The sequence below is a fragment of the Ochotona princeps genome, chromosome 1, assembly GCF_030435755.1.
Source record: "Ochotona princeps isolate mOchPri1 chromosome 1, mOchPri1.hap1, whole genome shotgun sequence".
Lineage (NCBI taxonomy): Eukaryota > Metazoa > Chordata > Mammalia > Lagomorpha > Ochotonidae > Ochotona > Ochotona princeps.
Genome location: NC_080832.1, coordinates 111,045,357 through 111,061,774, shown reverse-complemented (window position 1 = coordinate 111,061,774; position 16,418 = coordinate 111,045,357). Strand labels below are relative to the sequence as shown.

The following is a 16,418-nucleotide window of genomic DNA, read 5'->3' as shown; positions in this document are numbered from 1 at the left end:
GGGAGAGGGGCTGGCTGCCCTGTGGGCCTGTGTGATCATTCAAGACTTTAAACAGTTAATCATGACCCCACAGAGCCAAATGTAAACCTGAAAGAGGATCTAAACACGGTCTAATTTTGTTCTGAACCAGATGAGGGGCAGGTGACGGTGTAGCAAAGTAAGCTGCTACCTTTGACAGTGGCCACCTGTTCAAGTCCCAGCTGTTCTGCTTCTGATCTAGGGAGCCCAAGTGCTTAGACATCTATCCCACATGTGGGAGACCCAGATAAAGTCCCAAGCTCCTGACTGGCCTGACGCAGCCCCAAAGGTTGCAGACATTTAGGGAGTGAACCAGCAGATGAAAGATAAAATCTAATGCTTTGAAAATAATTATTCTTTTAAAAGGGTCACTGAAGACTTTATTACAGGAATACAGTTGAAGCCACGATGTGGGGAGATAACGAAGTGATGATGGGTGAGAAGCAAGCACCAACACTGAAGTTATGGGCAGAGGAACTGCCAAGAAGGAAGCTGGGTGCTGAATTGGAAGTGGAACAGCCAGGACATGAACCTGCACCTATATGGGATACCAGCATAGGTCTAGGTTTAGCCTATTACACCCTTGCACTGGCTGTTTCGTTCAGGTTAGCACATTATTTGGATTACACAGAGACCCATGAGGGACAAAGGGTGTAAGGTGGTCTTGTGCTTTCCAAGGCAATGATTCTGACAGAAAACATTAGCAATCTGTTTGCATAAGTCTTTCCATTAGCAATCTGCCATTCAGAATATGGATATTAATCATAAAGGAATGTTTGCAAAACTTCTGAAAGCTATTCTAACAAGAATCAGGTACTGAAGAAAACCCTGATGCACTCAATCAAGAATGGACTGGGCACGGCGGCATGGCCTAGCGGCTAAAGTCCTCGCCTTGAACACCCTGGGATCCCATATGGGCGCCAGTTCTAATCCCGGCAGCTCCACTTCCCATCCAGCTCCCTGCTTGTGGCCTGGGAAAGCAGTCGAGGACGGCCCAAAGCTTTGGGACCCTGCACCCGCGTGGGAGACCCGGAAGAGGTTCCTGATCCCGGCATCGGATCGGCGCGTACCGGCCCGTTGGGGCTCACTTGGGGAGTGAAACATCGATCAGATGGAAGATCTTCCTCTCTGTCTCTCCTCTCTGTATATCTGACTTTGTAATAAATAAATAAATCTTAAAAAAAAAAAAAATGGACTGCATGTCCTCAATATTGTTTCAAATGCAGTGAAGCTCTATTAATAGAACAAAGTTCTGCTATTTTCTGGAGCCAGTGCTGTGGTGTATCACGTAATACCATTACCTGTGACACCAGCATTCCATATGACATATGACATAACTGCTCCACTTCCAATCCAGCACCCTGTTGATGGCCTGGGAAGATGGCCCAAGCCCTTGGGTCCTTGCTACCCACATGGGAAACCCAAACAGAGCTCCTGGCTCTGGCCTGGCCTGATCTTAGCTGATGTGGCTATCTTGGGAGTGAACCAATAGATGGAAGATCTCTTTCTCTGAGTTTCAAAATCAATAATTAAAAAAATAATTTTAAGTTCTATTATTTTCTAACTTCTCAATGACACCTTAGAAAGACAGGACCCACTCTAGCTGCACTGAGCTTCCCTCTGCCTGCAACTTCTACTCTAGGTGAACAGAGAGGCTGGCACTGGTGTTTGGTTATCCGGAGCTATTCTCTCCTGGGCTGCCATCGCAAGCAACCAAGAAATTGCTGTTGGCCCCACAAAGGCACCTCTCACAAGGCTCAGTGTTCCAGCAAAGGGCACCTGCCTTGTGGTAAGGCCAGTTCACCTGCTGAAAAAATGCTGCCAGCTGGGGAACTCTGCTCCACTTTCTGCACCCTAGTCCCTTTTTCCCTCCTCCAACCCCTGCCTTGGTCTGGAATTAAGCAGGGAGCTCACAGGATTACAGGGTGCAATTCTCGGGCCTCCATGTACCCCAGAGCAGGGTTATTTCAGACATGTAGCATACTGTTCCACTTCTCAGCCCCTTCTCTGAGGAAAGCCTCTGTGATCCAGAAGCAGTTTGCACAGTGGCCTGGGGACAAAGAGGTGAAGAAAAGCCACCAGCATGCCGCCTCTGGATTCTGAGCCACATCTGCTGCAAATAATCACAGAGCTCCACTTGTGTTTTCACACCATTTATTCATAAGTTTCAAAGTTAGAAATGTGGGTATTTCCCAAAACAAATCATCCTCTGCCACTCCACACACACGGACTCGACTGCACGCTTGTCACTACTTCTCTTTTTCGTGCTTACCACACACTGTTGCAAAACACACAGGGGTCAAGACCCAAATACTTGGTAATAAAGAAGTGACAGAGGAATCGCACTTACTTCCTTTTCGCCAACAGACTGTGCATGAAAGACTAAGGGGCAAACACCTTCATCCAGAGCTGACTCCACTAACATTCTTTTCTTTTCCTCTAAGACATTAAAACCTAAAGCAACTTCTCTTACAACTGTGACTCTGGCTACACTGTTCTCTTCTGAGTGGCTAAGCTAGGACACACTTTCCTTTCAAAGCTACTTTTCACAACCTCAAGACGGGCAGAAAGCAGTTGTCCGGTTGTAACTTGACCAGGATGCTGTGTGACAGGCAAAGTTACCACACAGGTGCAAATGATGCTTCAACAAACTATCAACCTTTTTAAGTAAAAATGCATTAACATGGAGCCTCCACATTTTTCTGACACAGCAAGAGTCCTCCAAAGGTGGTGGCAGCTGTGAAAAGAGAAGGCACTTGGTAGGAAGGTCAGAGGGTCTCGCCTGAGAGCACAGCACAACAGAGAAGTCTGCTCGACCCAGGTTGCGGGTAGCCCTGGAGGGGGAGGACTACCTCCCCACCCCGAGGAAGGCATCTGCAAAGGAAAACTTTGTCATCATGATTCCAAGGCAAAATGGCTGATTCCTGTTGGGAGAGAAACACCCAACAGGAAGACAGAGGGCTGCCTGGGCTGTAGGAGGGACTCTAGGACCCACCGTGGGCTGTTCCCTCGCCACATCCAGAGAGGTTCCGAAGACGTCATGGGAGCAGGAGCAGCACCTGCTTCACCTGGGCTCTCCCTACTGTGTGCCCAGGAATCCCCTGGGTTCCTGAGGGGAGCGTGTGCACGTAGAGCCGGTCCACGGCAACACCTGTCTTAGGGATTTTCCAACAGGATCATGAAGAGAAAAGAGAAAATGAGAGCTCCCCTATGATCCGGGCTCCTTGGCAATGCCTGATGGCTGGATGGTCCTTGTAAGAGCAACAGCAGCTCAAGCTGTGCATCCCTGCTGACATCCAGAAAGGCAGCATGAGTATTCTGGATGAACGGGAGCTACAACTGGGTTCAAGGTCTTTATCCTAGTACCATGAATAAAGTGCACCATGAATGGAGGCCAGAAAAAGCCACTGGCCCTAGGCCGAGGTTCAGGGAGAAGCCACCAACGCTAGCCCTCAGGACGGCGGATCACCTTCAGCCAGAGTGCTGGCTGCGGAGATGTGCATTATTGCTGTATTTCCTTAGGACTGTGAAACTTTCAGCTAGACAGAGAAGAAATACTCGGTGGGCTTGGCAAATGGCATCATTACGACGACACAGGATTGGCTGATATTTGGTGAGAATACGTTATTCTCTCAATCATGCTGGATGATGGCCTGTTTCCCCTTCATTCTGATGAACTTAGGAAAACTCAGGAATATTCTTCTAAACACCTGAACAGCTTGGCTCATGAGGCTTCTGTGAAGCAGAGCAGCTGCTTATGGCTGATGGCGTAGAAATGTTTTGTCTTTGTTTTCAGATGCATCCGGGAGAAGATCCACTTCTATCACATTTCAGGAGACTTTACTACAATATACTGACGGATTTCAGAAACTTCCCAGGAGCTTTTTCCAGACCAGGAGAGGAAAACCGTGACGCTGTACCCAGAGCTCTGGGCCAGGCAGAACTCTGTGACCACAGCACTATTTCGCTGCTTTCATGTAGGATGGGATTGCCCCCCTTGCGGTGAGGCCCTCGAAGCGCTTGTAGGTATAATTGATAAAGACCCAGTCTTTGTTCTTATAGTCACTCTCAGGGTGATTACTTGTGGCCACTGGGGAAGAAATAGATGTGAGAGTTGATTCAGCACTTTATTCAACATTCTACTCAGTACCGAAGACAGGACAGTGAAGGACACACCACGGTCTACTGGGAAAGGTGATTTTCCTCTCTGTGTGACTTGTCCATATTTGCTTGTCTATGTCCTTTGAATCTCAAACTTGTTCACAAATTTTTGAAGTTTTTATCTTTTCATTCCTGTCACTTTGTGCTACCTAATCTTTAGTTAAATAAACAAGGAGCTCTGATTTCCAGGCTCAGCTGAGCAGTCTACACATGGAGCTGATATTCAGTTCAACAAGCTCTCACTGCAAGCCAGCATGAACACTGAAAAAACATAACAGAGTCTGCAGAACTGAACTTCCTTTCCATATCCTCTGCCCTGATATGTAAACATCTCCCCCAAACTGAGGGGCGACTAGTGTGCTTATAAGGCAGTGGTGGTATTACCTGTTGGTTTAAGAATATCAGATTCTGGAAACTCGTCGAAATTTGAGGTATCATCAATGCTTTTGATTTCAATAGAGATTGCAGCAGGTCTCTCTCTGCCAAGAACAGACGCCAAGATTACGAAGGTTAGTATCGTACTGGTCATACTAATCAAGCCTTTCCTCCAAAAAGATCCCAGCTCCGACAGGGGCTGACAACTCACTGGCAGGCAAGGTCGCTTTTCTCTGAAAAGCCTTGAAGGACCAATCAAGTTACCTGACTGTCTCCAAGCAAGTAAATCACAACAGTATATGTCAGTCAATCATTCCCACACAGAAACGGCAATAATGGGAAAGTACAACTCAGTTACACATGCCCTCTCCACAGAGGGCCTGCCCTAACTGTGTAAAAAAGGGACACGGAACCTCTTGGTGGCCCCCAGTGTCAGGTTCTGCTCTTCCCCTCCTGGAGTTAGCCTTTGGTGGGATGGCCAGGAGAGGGACAAGTAAAAATCACAAGTCAGAACACAGTGGTAAAATCAGTAACTTCTTCACCTTCTGGTTAGCAATCAGTGAGTGCGACGAAGGTCTGGGGCTAATAGCCATGTTAAATAACATGTAACAACTGCTCCTGCCCCGTCCCACTCCACTGCCCTTTGTCTCCATGCGGTAGCTTTTACACCGTGGGCAGGGCTGGTTCTCAGTGCTGGCAAGTTGGCTGAGTTCTCAGTAAAAGAAGGGGCAACATGCTTCTGAGAGGCTCCCTTCACCACAGGACCCAAAGGTCACCTCACTTTGTATAGAACCACTGAATTGAATCCATCTCACAGGATATGGCAACAGGGAGCTTGACGCCAAATCTTCACCACTACTGAGAGTCAGGAAGAGACCTGCCATTCCTACGAAGCTAATCTTCCCCTACTTGGGTTGCCAATGATGCTCCTTCCAAATTGCTATGGAGTAAACTACGGAGCTTCTGAAATAACCCAGTTTTTACATGAGTATACCTGATATGTTCCCAGTCAACGCCTTCAAAAAAAGAGTTACATTTGATTTCCTCAACTCCTGGAGCTCCAATTCTATGTTCCCATTCACAGCAGAATCTGGAAGAGACAGAGGCCTTTCAGCAAACCTTACGCACTCTCTTCAGAAAGTGAAAAGGAATCACCTTTTTCTTTCTCTTTTTAAGAAGAGGAATAGGAGAAAGTAAGGGCCACACCCGCGAGATAAAGTTTAACACTAAAAATGCCTGGGTGGGTGATCACAGGATGCTCTCGGGTACCTCAGAATTAGGTCCTTGGCTTTCTCAGAGATGGGGACTTCTGGAGGAAAAGTTAGGGTTTCTTTCCAGTTCATCACCTTCTTATATGTCTCTTGAGGGGTCTCAGAACAGAAAGGTGGGTAGCCTGTAATGAAAAAAGAACCTCGGAGATCTTATGCCCCAGAACTTTCCATTTGAGTGACATTACTCCCAGTATGATTTCTAGGTCTTCAATGAATACTGGATACCTCTCTATGTCCATTCTTCAATGCCATGGACAGGATTTCCACTCATCCCAGAAACCATCTAAGTCCATTTTCCATTTTCCCCAAGTTCCTAGGTGCCTTTGGCAGCACTGGGAAGCCAGCTGACAGCTGGAGCTGGGGAAGAAAGGAGGACCTCAGCACGACTGCAGATGTGGTGACCACCATGTCCCACCCTCCAAAACATCACTAATAAAGGACTCCATCCTAGGAATATCCTTAAAGGGGTAAAGCACCAAACAACCTGAAGAAACAAGCGTAAGCTTTTAAAAGCATCTACTGTGCCTCTTTTTGAAAACCACAGGGAAGAGGATAAACACGTACCCTATTATCCCAATGCCCTCCTCACAGATGTGTCTACACAGCCATCAGTCCAGTACCTGTCAAAGACGGCACAGCCAGGCAGACTTCACACCCAGGCATCCATGGGGCTCGGAATACACTCTCTGCTCCAGTGCTCAACAGTAGATGGCTACCTCCATAGATATGCCCCCCAAATATGAGAGACATACCATCCAAATAGAGACAGAGGCCACCGGGTTCCATGCAATGACGGCTTTGAGAGCCAGAGATAAGTGAATTAGAAGAGTGAGGCAGTGCCCAGTTAAAGCTCTCTGTACAGGATGGCTGGTTACTACAGGCTGGTGACTAGAGAGCTGCCACATGGAGACGATGAAAACACAAAAGAAAGAAAATTGTAAAATGATCAGCAGGATGTCAGTGAGCCTGAAGACAGTGTGGAACCATGTGTGACTGGGAGAGCCGGCTCCCCAGGAAACTCAACTGTGAAAGACGGGACGAGTGTGCAGATCAGCCCCGACTGACATAGAGTCCAGTGTCAGTGTAGCAATCCTTTCCGGAAGCACAGAAAAAGTCCTCGGAGAGCATGCAACTTACCGATGAGCATCTCATACATGATCACCCCAAGCGACCACCAATCACAGAGCTTGTTGTACCCGGTCTGCATGAACACCTCGGGAGCAATGTAGTCAGGAGTGCCTACTGTGGAGAAGGCCTGAAACACGTACCATACATCAGGGAGGCCGAGCCAGGCAGGAAGTGCCCAGAGTTCTGTTCTTGTGACTGAAAGCTACAAAACCCGTCTGCAGCAAGCCCCAAGCTAAATGCACAGAACTTCCCAGCAACCTAATGGCAAGCTTCATTTGTCAGATCACTTTCCAAAATAAACAACAGAATTTTGTTATGAGGTGGGAGACATGTCCTAAACACATCTACAGCTCATAATTCACTGTTACCGATATCGATGATTCACTGAACATCCAGTAAATACCAGGTTCTACACCTCTACAAGGAGGACCTTATAACACAACCTTGCAGATAAAAGAATACAACAACCAAAAAGGCTTTTGCTCAAGGGCTCAGAATCAGTTAAGAGGCAGATCTTGCTGCAAATAATCCCTTTTTCTACTATGTATATGTTGCTTAAGACGATCATAAGGGGAATCTGTATTTTAAAATCTAGCCATATTCTGTAAGCCGAAGGTTTATATACCAAACTTGGTCATGCCTACAAACAACTGTTAGAAGAACACGTTCTAAATTCTTTTTTTCTTGAATATACCAGGACTGCAAAATACCATGAGGAAGTTCAGTCAAAGCCTTCCAATCCACTCAACAACTGGGGACTGATCACACAAAAATTCTATCTAGGTGCTTTGAATATTATCTGTCTTTACAAATAAACATTACAGCTGTGTAATCTTATAAAAAATTTATTAAAAATTAGTATAAGCACACAGAGAAAACCACAGACGATACAACACACCTTATGTCCATTACTTGTAGTAAGGAGGTTAATAATCTCTCATACTTGTTTCAGATCATTGATTCCTTAAAAAGAAGCAAAGCCACCAAAATGCTGAAGAATCTGACCCACGTTAACTCCTTCAGCCCTTCCAACTGAAATAACTACCCTAAAGTTGCTACATTGTTCTTGTACAAATATAATCACATATAACATCGTATATTTTACAGATTAATGTAAACAGAGGGCTTCTTCCTCTCAGCATCCTTCAATGCTACTGGCTTTTTACACTCATCAATACAGTTTTAAGATTTATTCATGTAGACTTACTTATTTTTTTGGCTGCGCATTATTTCATTACATAAATCACATTTGTTCTTATCTACTGATGTTGTTTTCAACATCACTGACGATTCCTGAGCCAGCATTCCCGTAATAACTCCTTGACGCTACGCCAGAGATGTGCTGGGAACGTGCTGCAGCACCACCACTGCATCTTGGTTCCTGAGCCAGCATTCCTGTAATAACTCCTTGACGCTACGCCAGAGATGTGCTGGAGCCTGCACTGCAGTAGCGTCGCTGTGTCCTGGGTCATAAGCATCTCTCCAGCTGTGCTCCAGAGGGTCCTCACTCAGATCAGGCAGACAGGGATGTGCTCCTGGTGGTACTCCACACTGTACCAACACTCAGATCTGTCCAATTTTAAAGCCGTCACCAATGTGATGAACATGAAAAGGGATCCAACTGCTTGAACGTGTACTTCCCTTACTTCCAATAAGGCCATGCACATGTTCTCATGGTAGCTATCTTGGCCTTTTCAGGTCCTTTGCCCCTAAGTTTTTCAGTTGTGTTTTTTTCTGACTGATTCACAGGAAGTTTTTGCGAATACAAGACACTGATCCTTTGAAATTTTACATGTTACAAATACCTTCTCCCAGTCTGAGGCTTACTGTTTTTACTGCAGCTTTTTAAGTGAAGTAATATTTGTCACTTATCAAAACAGATCTATCACATACATACATGCTGAATTATCAAATATGACACACAGCAGTGCAAAGGAGTGCCAACAAACTCATTGGAGAGCCAAGCCCCAAGTGAAGGCCACACGTGCACCTGCCACCCTGCGGCCCCACCTCTTCTCCCTGTGACTAGGCAGGCTTTCATTGGCATCATTCTGCTCCTTTAAAAAGTCGATTTAAATATGCCACAAGGATCTTTAAAGGAAATCTTAACCAGCTTTGTTTTTGGGCTCGGTAAAGCACCATCATTCTATGCATCATCTGTTTCCTCTCAACATTGTTTCTAGAACTCATCCATGTTGTCACATGTATTCTCTGCCAGAATGTAACCATCTCCTGTGCATGGAAACTGGGCTTTTCCAGTGCTGTTATGGAGAGGCAACTGGCATTTGTCTGCGAGTCTCCTGGTACACATGTGCAGGGAGGTCTCCAGGGCACATCGGGAAGGGTGGAACTGCCATACCAAAGGGTATTCATGTGGGCTCTGACAGGCAATCCCACAGGAGTTGGGCCATATGGATTGTCTATTTCCTTATGTCTTTGATACAGAAAAGGCTATTTTTCCATTAAAGTAAAGACAAATCAGGTTTTCGTTTCATTATTTGTACTTGTATCTTATTTAATAAATCCTTTCCTTACTCAAAGATCATAAAAATATAACCCTGTTTTTTTCTTCTGACATTTGTAAAGTTTTGTCTTCCACCCAGAATTGCTTTTTCTATATACTGTAGGGTAGGGATCCAATTTTTCCACACAGATAATCATAGCTGTTTCTTTTTAAATACAAATATTTAATAACAAAAATGCTAGTGGGTATTTTAACTTTCAAGTCTGACATGGATTGGGCCTCTCAAAAGGCACAGCTAGTTTCATTATTATCATTCAGGCAAAAGGCTACAGATATCCTTTAATGTAGAGATTAGATTTACTCCAGCAAAGAATATTAAGTAAATCTCATTTGTTCAAATATTTCTATTACAAAACCAGAAATCTATTGTTGCAGTAAAATAATTTCTTCAAGATAGTTAAGTGTTTAAGACAAAACCTCTTGGATTTATAAAGCACAGCCAAGATCAGGCTCAAATCTGCACACAGAATGATGCAATCCCTCGGCAACTGGAGTCCTGATGCAGGAGTTCCCCCCGCTGACCGCCTCACTGCAGTGTGGGAGCAGTGGGGCTCTTTCACTCTAGGACAGCCCTCTTCCTACTGGAGCACCTCCAACTGCTACTCATAAATCTGCACCCTTCTTCTGTGGTCTGAGTACGTACAGCATCACGTAGAGTTGCAATTTAGACAAGTTCTGTCGGGTGTGAATCATCATTCCAACTACATGATGTTCTAGCTTACAGTTTAATTTGAAATGTTTTACAGACAAAAAAGCAACTTAATTTCCTATACTCTTCTATAAACTCTACCCCAAAGATAAAGTAACTAGGATCTTACACCATGGCATTGTGAGTTAAGCCTCCACCTGTTGCACCAGCCTCTCATTTAGGCACTAGTTGGAGTCCCAGCAGCTCCACTTTCAATCCAGCTCCCTACTAATTAATGTGTCTGGGAAAACAAATCCTTGCCTAAATCCTTGGGTTCCCTGCACCCACACGGGAGACTGGGAAGAAGCTCCTGGTTCCTGGCTTCAGACAGCCCAGTTCTGGCCATTGTAGCCATCTGAGAGTGAAACAGCTGATGAAAGATCTCTGTCTCTTTCTCTGTAACTCTACCTTCCAAAATGAAACAAATATATCTTTGAAAAAAAAGATAAAGAACAGATGCTTGTAAGTACACCATCTCTTCCTATTTGTGGTCTAATGATTTCAAGTTGTTGTATACTTATAACCTAATCTGTTACTGAGGCTGAGGGTTACTGGAACCTCTTAAGTTAAAACGTTACAACAAATAGCCAAGGAGTGAAACCTGAAGTCCCCACTTTTTTCCTGTAATACAATAAAATAATATGCCAGGCTTAGCCAAGAACAGTGTTTATGGTAAACGTTAACTAGCACCATGCTTCTACTGGGTACCTGCTAAACGTGATGACTTATAAAAGTAAAAAAGTAACATGGAAATTGCATTTTGAAGACTTAAAAATGGTTTTATTTAAGTTATGAAAAGAAAATAATATACACTTCCCCATTTCTATTGTGGCTAGGACAAAAAAATCAAGAACCTTAGTTAGTTACAGCATCAGGATTTCCAAGTTTACTCAGATTCTCAAATACTTTGTAAAGTATGTTACTTAACTCCAAACATGGAAATTGTGAAATTTCCTTCATTATGAAGACACAAGAGTGGTTCCTAGTAAGTCTGGCCTCTCTGGTGCATGACAAAGAGCACAAAGCTTGCCTCAAAGGAGGAAGACAATCTGAGGTACTCCTGAAGTCAGAGGCAACAGAGCAACCCCAGATTAAACCCGGGATTGCTTTCAAAAACAAAAAAGTATCACAGAAGCTGTCTTACCTTTCATTAGCTTCCAAAACAGCTTCCCAACATTGCAGGGGCTATCACTCATGACAGTCTATTCAGCAGAGGACCCCAACACCCACTGCACAGAGCAATCACCCCAAGTCTTTGAATACTCAGCTCTTCATATCATACCCCAGACCACCTGAACAAGAATCTCTGTTCCCCACATGACTCAGATGTGTAGCCTCAGTTAAGAACTACTGATCCAGGGCCCGGTGCTGTGGCCTAGTGGCTAATGTCCTCACCTTGAACGCGCCAGGATCCCATATGGGTGCTGGTTCTAATCCCAGCAGCCACGCTTCCCATCCAGCTCTTTGCTTGTGGCCTGGGAAAGTAGTGGAGGACAGCCCAAAGCCTTGGGACCCTGCACCCATGCGGGAGACCCAGAAGAAACTTCTGGCTCCTGGCTTCAGCTCAGCTCTGACCGTTGTTGGCATTTGGGGAGTGAACCAGTGGATGGAAGATCATTCTCTCTGTCTCTCCTTCTCTGTAAAATCTGCCTTTCCAATAAAAAAAAAATCTACTACAAAAAAAAAAAAACTCTTACTTAAGTAATTCCACAGGCCTCCATATTCATAAATGACTAACACAGACTTACTAGTGACCTATGAAGTATGTTATTAAAGATACTGATAGAGAATTATAAATCAGTGTTTTATTAAGAGGCCTGGCTAAAATACAACATTTGGCAAACCTGTCAAATTATCTGCACATGCAGATAAGCAGAAATGACATTTCTAGACAATACATCTTCTGACTTAAAACATGTACATTATACCTCAGGTCTGTAGAAAGTCAGTAACTATTGTTATGGATAAGTTTTTACCTAGACAGTAATAGCTTACTGGTGAATCTGTACCTTTTAAGTAACTTCCAACACACTAACACAATAATTTTAAATACATAAGCTTACTTATTTTTTAATTTGTGGGACATAATTCGGTATATATCCATCCAAATTTTTATAAGGTTTACTTATTTTATAAATAAGTAATAAATACTTTCTTTATATTTTTCTCCAGTTTGTATTAGCAAATACTCTTTTCCATCATAAAGAAAGAGTGGGGCAGAGGAAATGCAAAATCTAGACTTCTTGATGTGAATCACATTTCTTAGAATTTGAGAAGTATTGCCTGAAAGTTACAGGTAGATACTTGGATACAGTTTCTCTGTGAGCCCTCCAGCTTAAATACTACCCATACCACCCATTTACCACCACCAAACACTGGGAATATACGTGAAACAGGGAAAAGCAGGCACTATTACAAACCTGAAAGGTCAGACCTGTCACACTTTGAAAACATCATAACCAAAACAACCTAAGGTGATGGATTTGGTGTTTCCAACATAAACACGATATTCTATTTAATCTAAAAAGCAATGGCTATAAGCAAGTATTTATCAAATGTAAACTTCAGTGTTTTTAAATAAAACATATTCACCCTTGGTTTGTGGCATTTCAAACTCTACAGATTCTACTTACTAGCTGACGTCTGTTTCTTTTCCAGGTTTCTGCTTTCCTCTTGGAATTCATATTCTGGAATGCTGCAAGTACAGAAAACAAGCGCTAACCAAAGTGCAGACAGGAATGTTTACTGCTCTTCCAGGCTCTGGTTTAAGTCATACTGAAAGTCTCAAGCCTCGCTTTTTTATCCATGCTTCAAAAACTCTAGATGACACATTTCCTAGTGCCAAGACCAATCTGAGATTCTAAAGCATTAACTACAAGAATCCACAGTGACAGCTGCATACGCCACCTCCACGTGGGCCAAATGGCCTAAGAGAACACAAGCCTTACTTGCAATTACATCTCAACTGGAAGCAAAGACCCTGTAGTGAACCCAAAGCATTCACAATTTCTCAAAAGCATCACCAAATTTCTACGAACAGCTCCTTGCTGTTAACTTTCCTGGGATGAACTCTAACTTCAGTACATGATTTTCAATGATCCGATAGTGGGTGAGTGGAAGGAGCTATTTTAAAAATAAAACTCCAAGGTCTGGTGTGGTAGCCTAGCAGCTAAAGTCCTCTCCTTGCACACACCTGGGATCCTGTATGGGCACCAGTCCTAATCCCGACAGCCCTGCGTCCCATCCAGCTCCCTGCTTGTGGCCTGGGAAAGCAGTCGAGGAAGGCCCAAGGCCTTGTGGACTGAGTTCCCAGCTCACTGCTTCAGCCTGGCCCAGCTCAGCTGTAGCGGGCATCTGGGGAGGGAACCAGCAGTTAAGAGATCTCTCTGTCTCTGTAAAGGAAGGAAGATGGTAATGAGACCAGGAGGAGCTCTGAGGATACACTGGGCCGGAGACAGTCGTAGCCCTTTCCCTTTTTCCTTCACTGCTTCTGCTTGCTTCCCCTACATTCACATCTAGTAAATTATCCCAGGAGTGCTGTGAAAAAGGCTCTTTTCAACATCTGCCGTAACACATCTGGTGGCACTTACCCTGCCTCACCAGACAATACAACTCACAAGCACACCTTGGGAGGGATTTTTACTCCCCAAAGGACTCCTGCTGTGAGACTTCCCTAGCTGTCCCACGTGACACAGTCATCAGCGAAACAGCTCTTTTAGGCTCACTTAAAGGGGAACAAGCCAATATTACTGTTCACACTTACTGAAATCACTGGGGAGGCTGTGGTTCAGATTCCTATAAAATTCTGTCCTGTGTGCTTTTTTCAGTCCTGTGCAAAGGCCAAAGTCAGAGAGTTTCACATGGCCCTGTGGGGAAAAAGCGGCAAGGTGAGTGGATGTGGAACATTCCTGGATATGGAACAGAACATTATCTTCCAAACCTTCCAGTCAGTATTCATCAAATATGTATAGCCATGCTACTTTTTAAAAATTTTATTAGAGGTAAAAATATGTCATAGCAAGAAAAAGAAAGAAAGAAAAAACACACACACACATATATAATGTCACAGCAAATAAAATTCCATATTATCATTTTTAATGTCCACCACAGTCAACTGTCTTGGTACACCAAGACAACACCAATTAAACAGTTTAATTTATAGTTATCAAGATTATATGCTTTACCTAAACACCCTAAGAAAAGAGGTATCTTAAAAAGCAGTACCTGAAGTAAATGCTATCCAGTCTAGACTTATAGGGACTTCTTCAACTATTCTGAAGTTGGGCCCGGCACAGTGGCCTAGTGGCTAAAGTCCTTCCCTTGAATGCACCGGGATCCCATATGGGTGCCAGTTCTAATCCCGGAAGCCCCACTCCCATCCAGCTCCCTGCTTGTGGCCTGGGAAAGCAGTGGAGGACGGCCCAAAGCCTTGGGACCCTGCACCCGCGTGGGAGACCCGGAAGAAGTTCCTGGTTCCCGGCTTCGGATCGGCGCAGCACCGGCCCCGTTGCGGCTCACTTGGGGAGTGAATCATCGGACGGAAGATCTTCCTCTCTGTCTCTCCTCCTCTCTGTATATCTGACTTTGTAATAAAATAAATAAATCTTTGAAAAAAAAAAATATATGGGGAGCCAGTGCTATGGTATAGTGGCTTAAGTCACCACCTGCAGTGCCAGTATCCCATACGGGCACCAGTTCAAGCCCCAGTTTTTCCACTCCACTTCCTATCCAGCTCCTCATTTATGTATCTGGGAAAGCAGCAGAAGATGGCCCAAATCCTTGGGTCCTTGTACCGACGTGGGAGACCCAGATAAAGCTCCTGGCTTCAGCCTGGCTCAGTCCCAGGCCACTGCGGCCATTTCGGGGGTGAATCATTAGATGGAAGACTTCTCTCTCTGTCTCTGCCTTTCTCTCTAACTCTGTCTTCCAACTAAATAAAATATGTATTTACAGGTGCTGCTCTGCTTCCAATCCAGCTCCCTGGCCTGGGAAAGGCGGTGGAAGAAAGGCCAAGTATTTGTGCCCCGTCAGCCACATAGGAAACCTAGACGGAGCTCCTGACTTCAGCTACCCTAGTCATGGTCGTTGCAAATATCTGGGAAGAAAATGAGAGAATGGCAGATCTTTGTGTCTTTCTCTGTGCAATTCATCCAAATAAGTAAGTCTTTTATAGATGAACTTAATGGTCTTGGGAAATATATTTTATAACATTAATTTTTATTTTATTTTAGAGTATTACAAATAATACAGGAAAATAAAGTTCAGCAAGTACATATAGATCTAGCAATTTTTAATCATGCCATACTTGCTTCATGTGAAAATTATATATATGTTTATCCGTGTGTGTGTACACAAAAATATATTTTTTAAAGTAGGGATGATCTATTAACATCACACAATGTGGGCCCGGCGGCGTGGCCTAGTGGCTAAAGTCCTTGCCTTGAACACCCCGGGATCCCATATGGGCACCGGTTCTAATCCCGGCAGCTCCACTTCCCATCCAGCTCCCTGCTTGTGGCCTGGGAAAGCAGTTAAGGATGACCCAAAGCATTGGGACCCTGCACCCGTGTGGGAGACCTGGAAGAGGTTCCTGATTCCCGGCTTTGGATCGGCACAGCACCAGCCATCGCAGCTCACTTGGGGAGTGACTCACTGGACGAAAGATCTTCTTCTCTGTCTCTCCTCCTTTCTGTATATCTGACTTTGTAATAAAAATAAATAAATCTTTAAAAAAAAATCACACAATGTAAGATTCATGACAAAGATCTTAAAATCGTAAAGAAGAATGAATTACTATCTAAGGGACACACACTACAATAAAGTAGCATTAACATTTTAAAAGTAGAATTTACTTTCACGATGCTAACTTCATATAAAATTTTGACACAAACAGGCATCAAAATTATTATAAAAAATAGTAATCTTTCAGTGTTGATAAATTGTATCAACCCTCTTGAAACATATAATGGTTTCAAGAAAAAACAAAACACTTCAGATTTTCCAAACACAGCAATGAAGTCTTCAAAAGACAGCAAAAAAGAAAAACAATCTAAGAATTAGATTTACTTTTCTACTTGAAAATTTGGCCAACAATTCTGCATAACAGACTATAACATTCTAGAAATTTAGAGCTCTTCCAAGTCAACTCTGTAAGAACGATGGAGTCCAAAAGGCAACGAGATCTGCCAAGGGCAATCTAGCTATTTAGTTAGCAGCTCAGGAATTCCTTCCCAATTTACTATGTGAGTCTAGG

General features: G+C 43.9%; 1 protein-coding gene across 5 annotated transcripts in view; it reads right to left on the bottom strand.

The window, feature by feature from the left end:
• The window catches only part of LOC101526420 (serine/threonine-protein kinase 38), a 113,520-nt gene that overhangs the window by 68,424 nt on the left and 28,678 nt on the right, over positions 1–16,418 (bottom strand). For 4 of the 5 annotated variants that reach the window (XM_058664025.1, XM_058664034.1, XM_058664016.1 and 1 more), the window contains exons 8-14: positions 13,929–14,031; positions 12,799–12,860; positions 6,963–7,080; positions 5,824–5,947; positions 5,549–5,644; positions 4,564–4,658; positions 2,156–4,108 (exon numbers count right to left, since the gene is read on the bottom strand). In XM_058664025.1, coding sequence (XP_058520008.1) covers positions 3,978–4,108; positions 4,564–4,658; positions 5,549–5,644; positions 5,824–5,947; positions 6,963–7,080; positions 12,799–12,860; positions 13,929–14,031 — 729 coding nt within the window. In that variant the 3' untranslated portion in view covers positions 2,156–3,977. Of the gene's footprint in view, positions 1–2,155; positions 4,109–4,563; positions 4,659–5,548; positions 5,645–5,823; positions 5,948–6,962; positions 7,081–12,798; positions 12,861–13,928; positions 14,032–16,418 lie in introns of those variants that run through there. The other variant, XM_058664041.1, reaches the window with a different exon arrangement.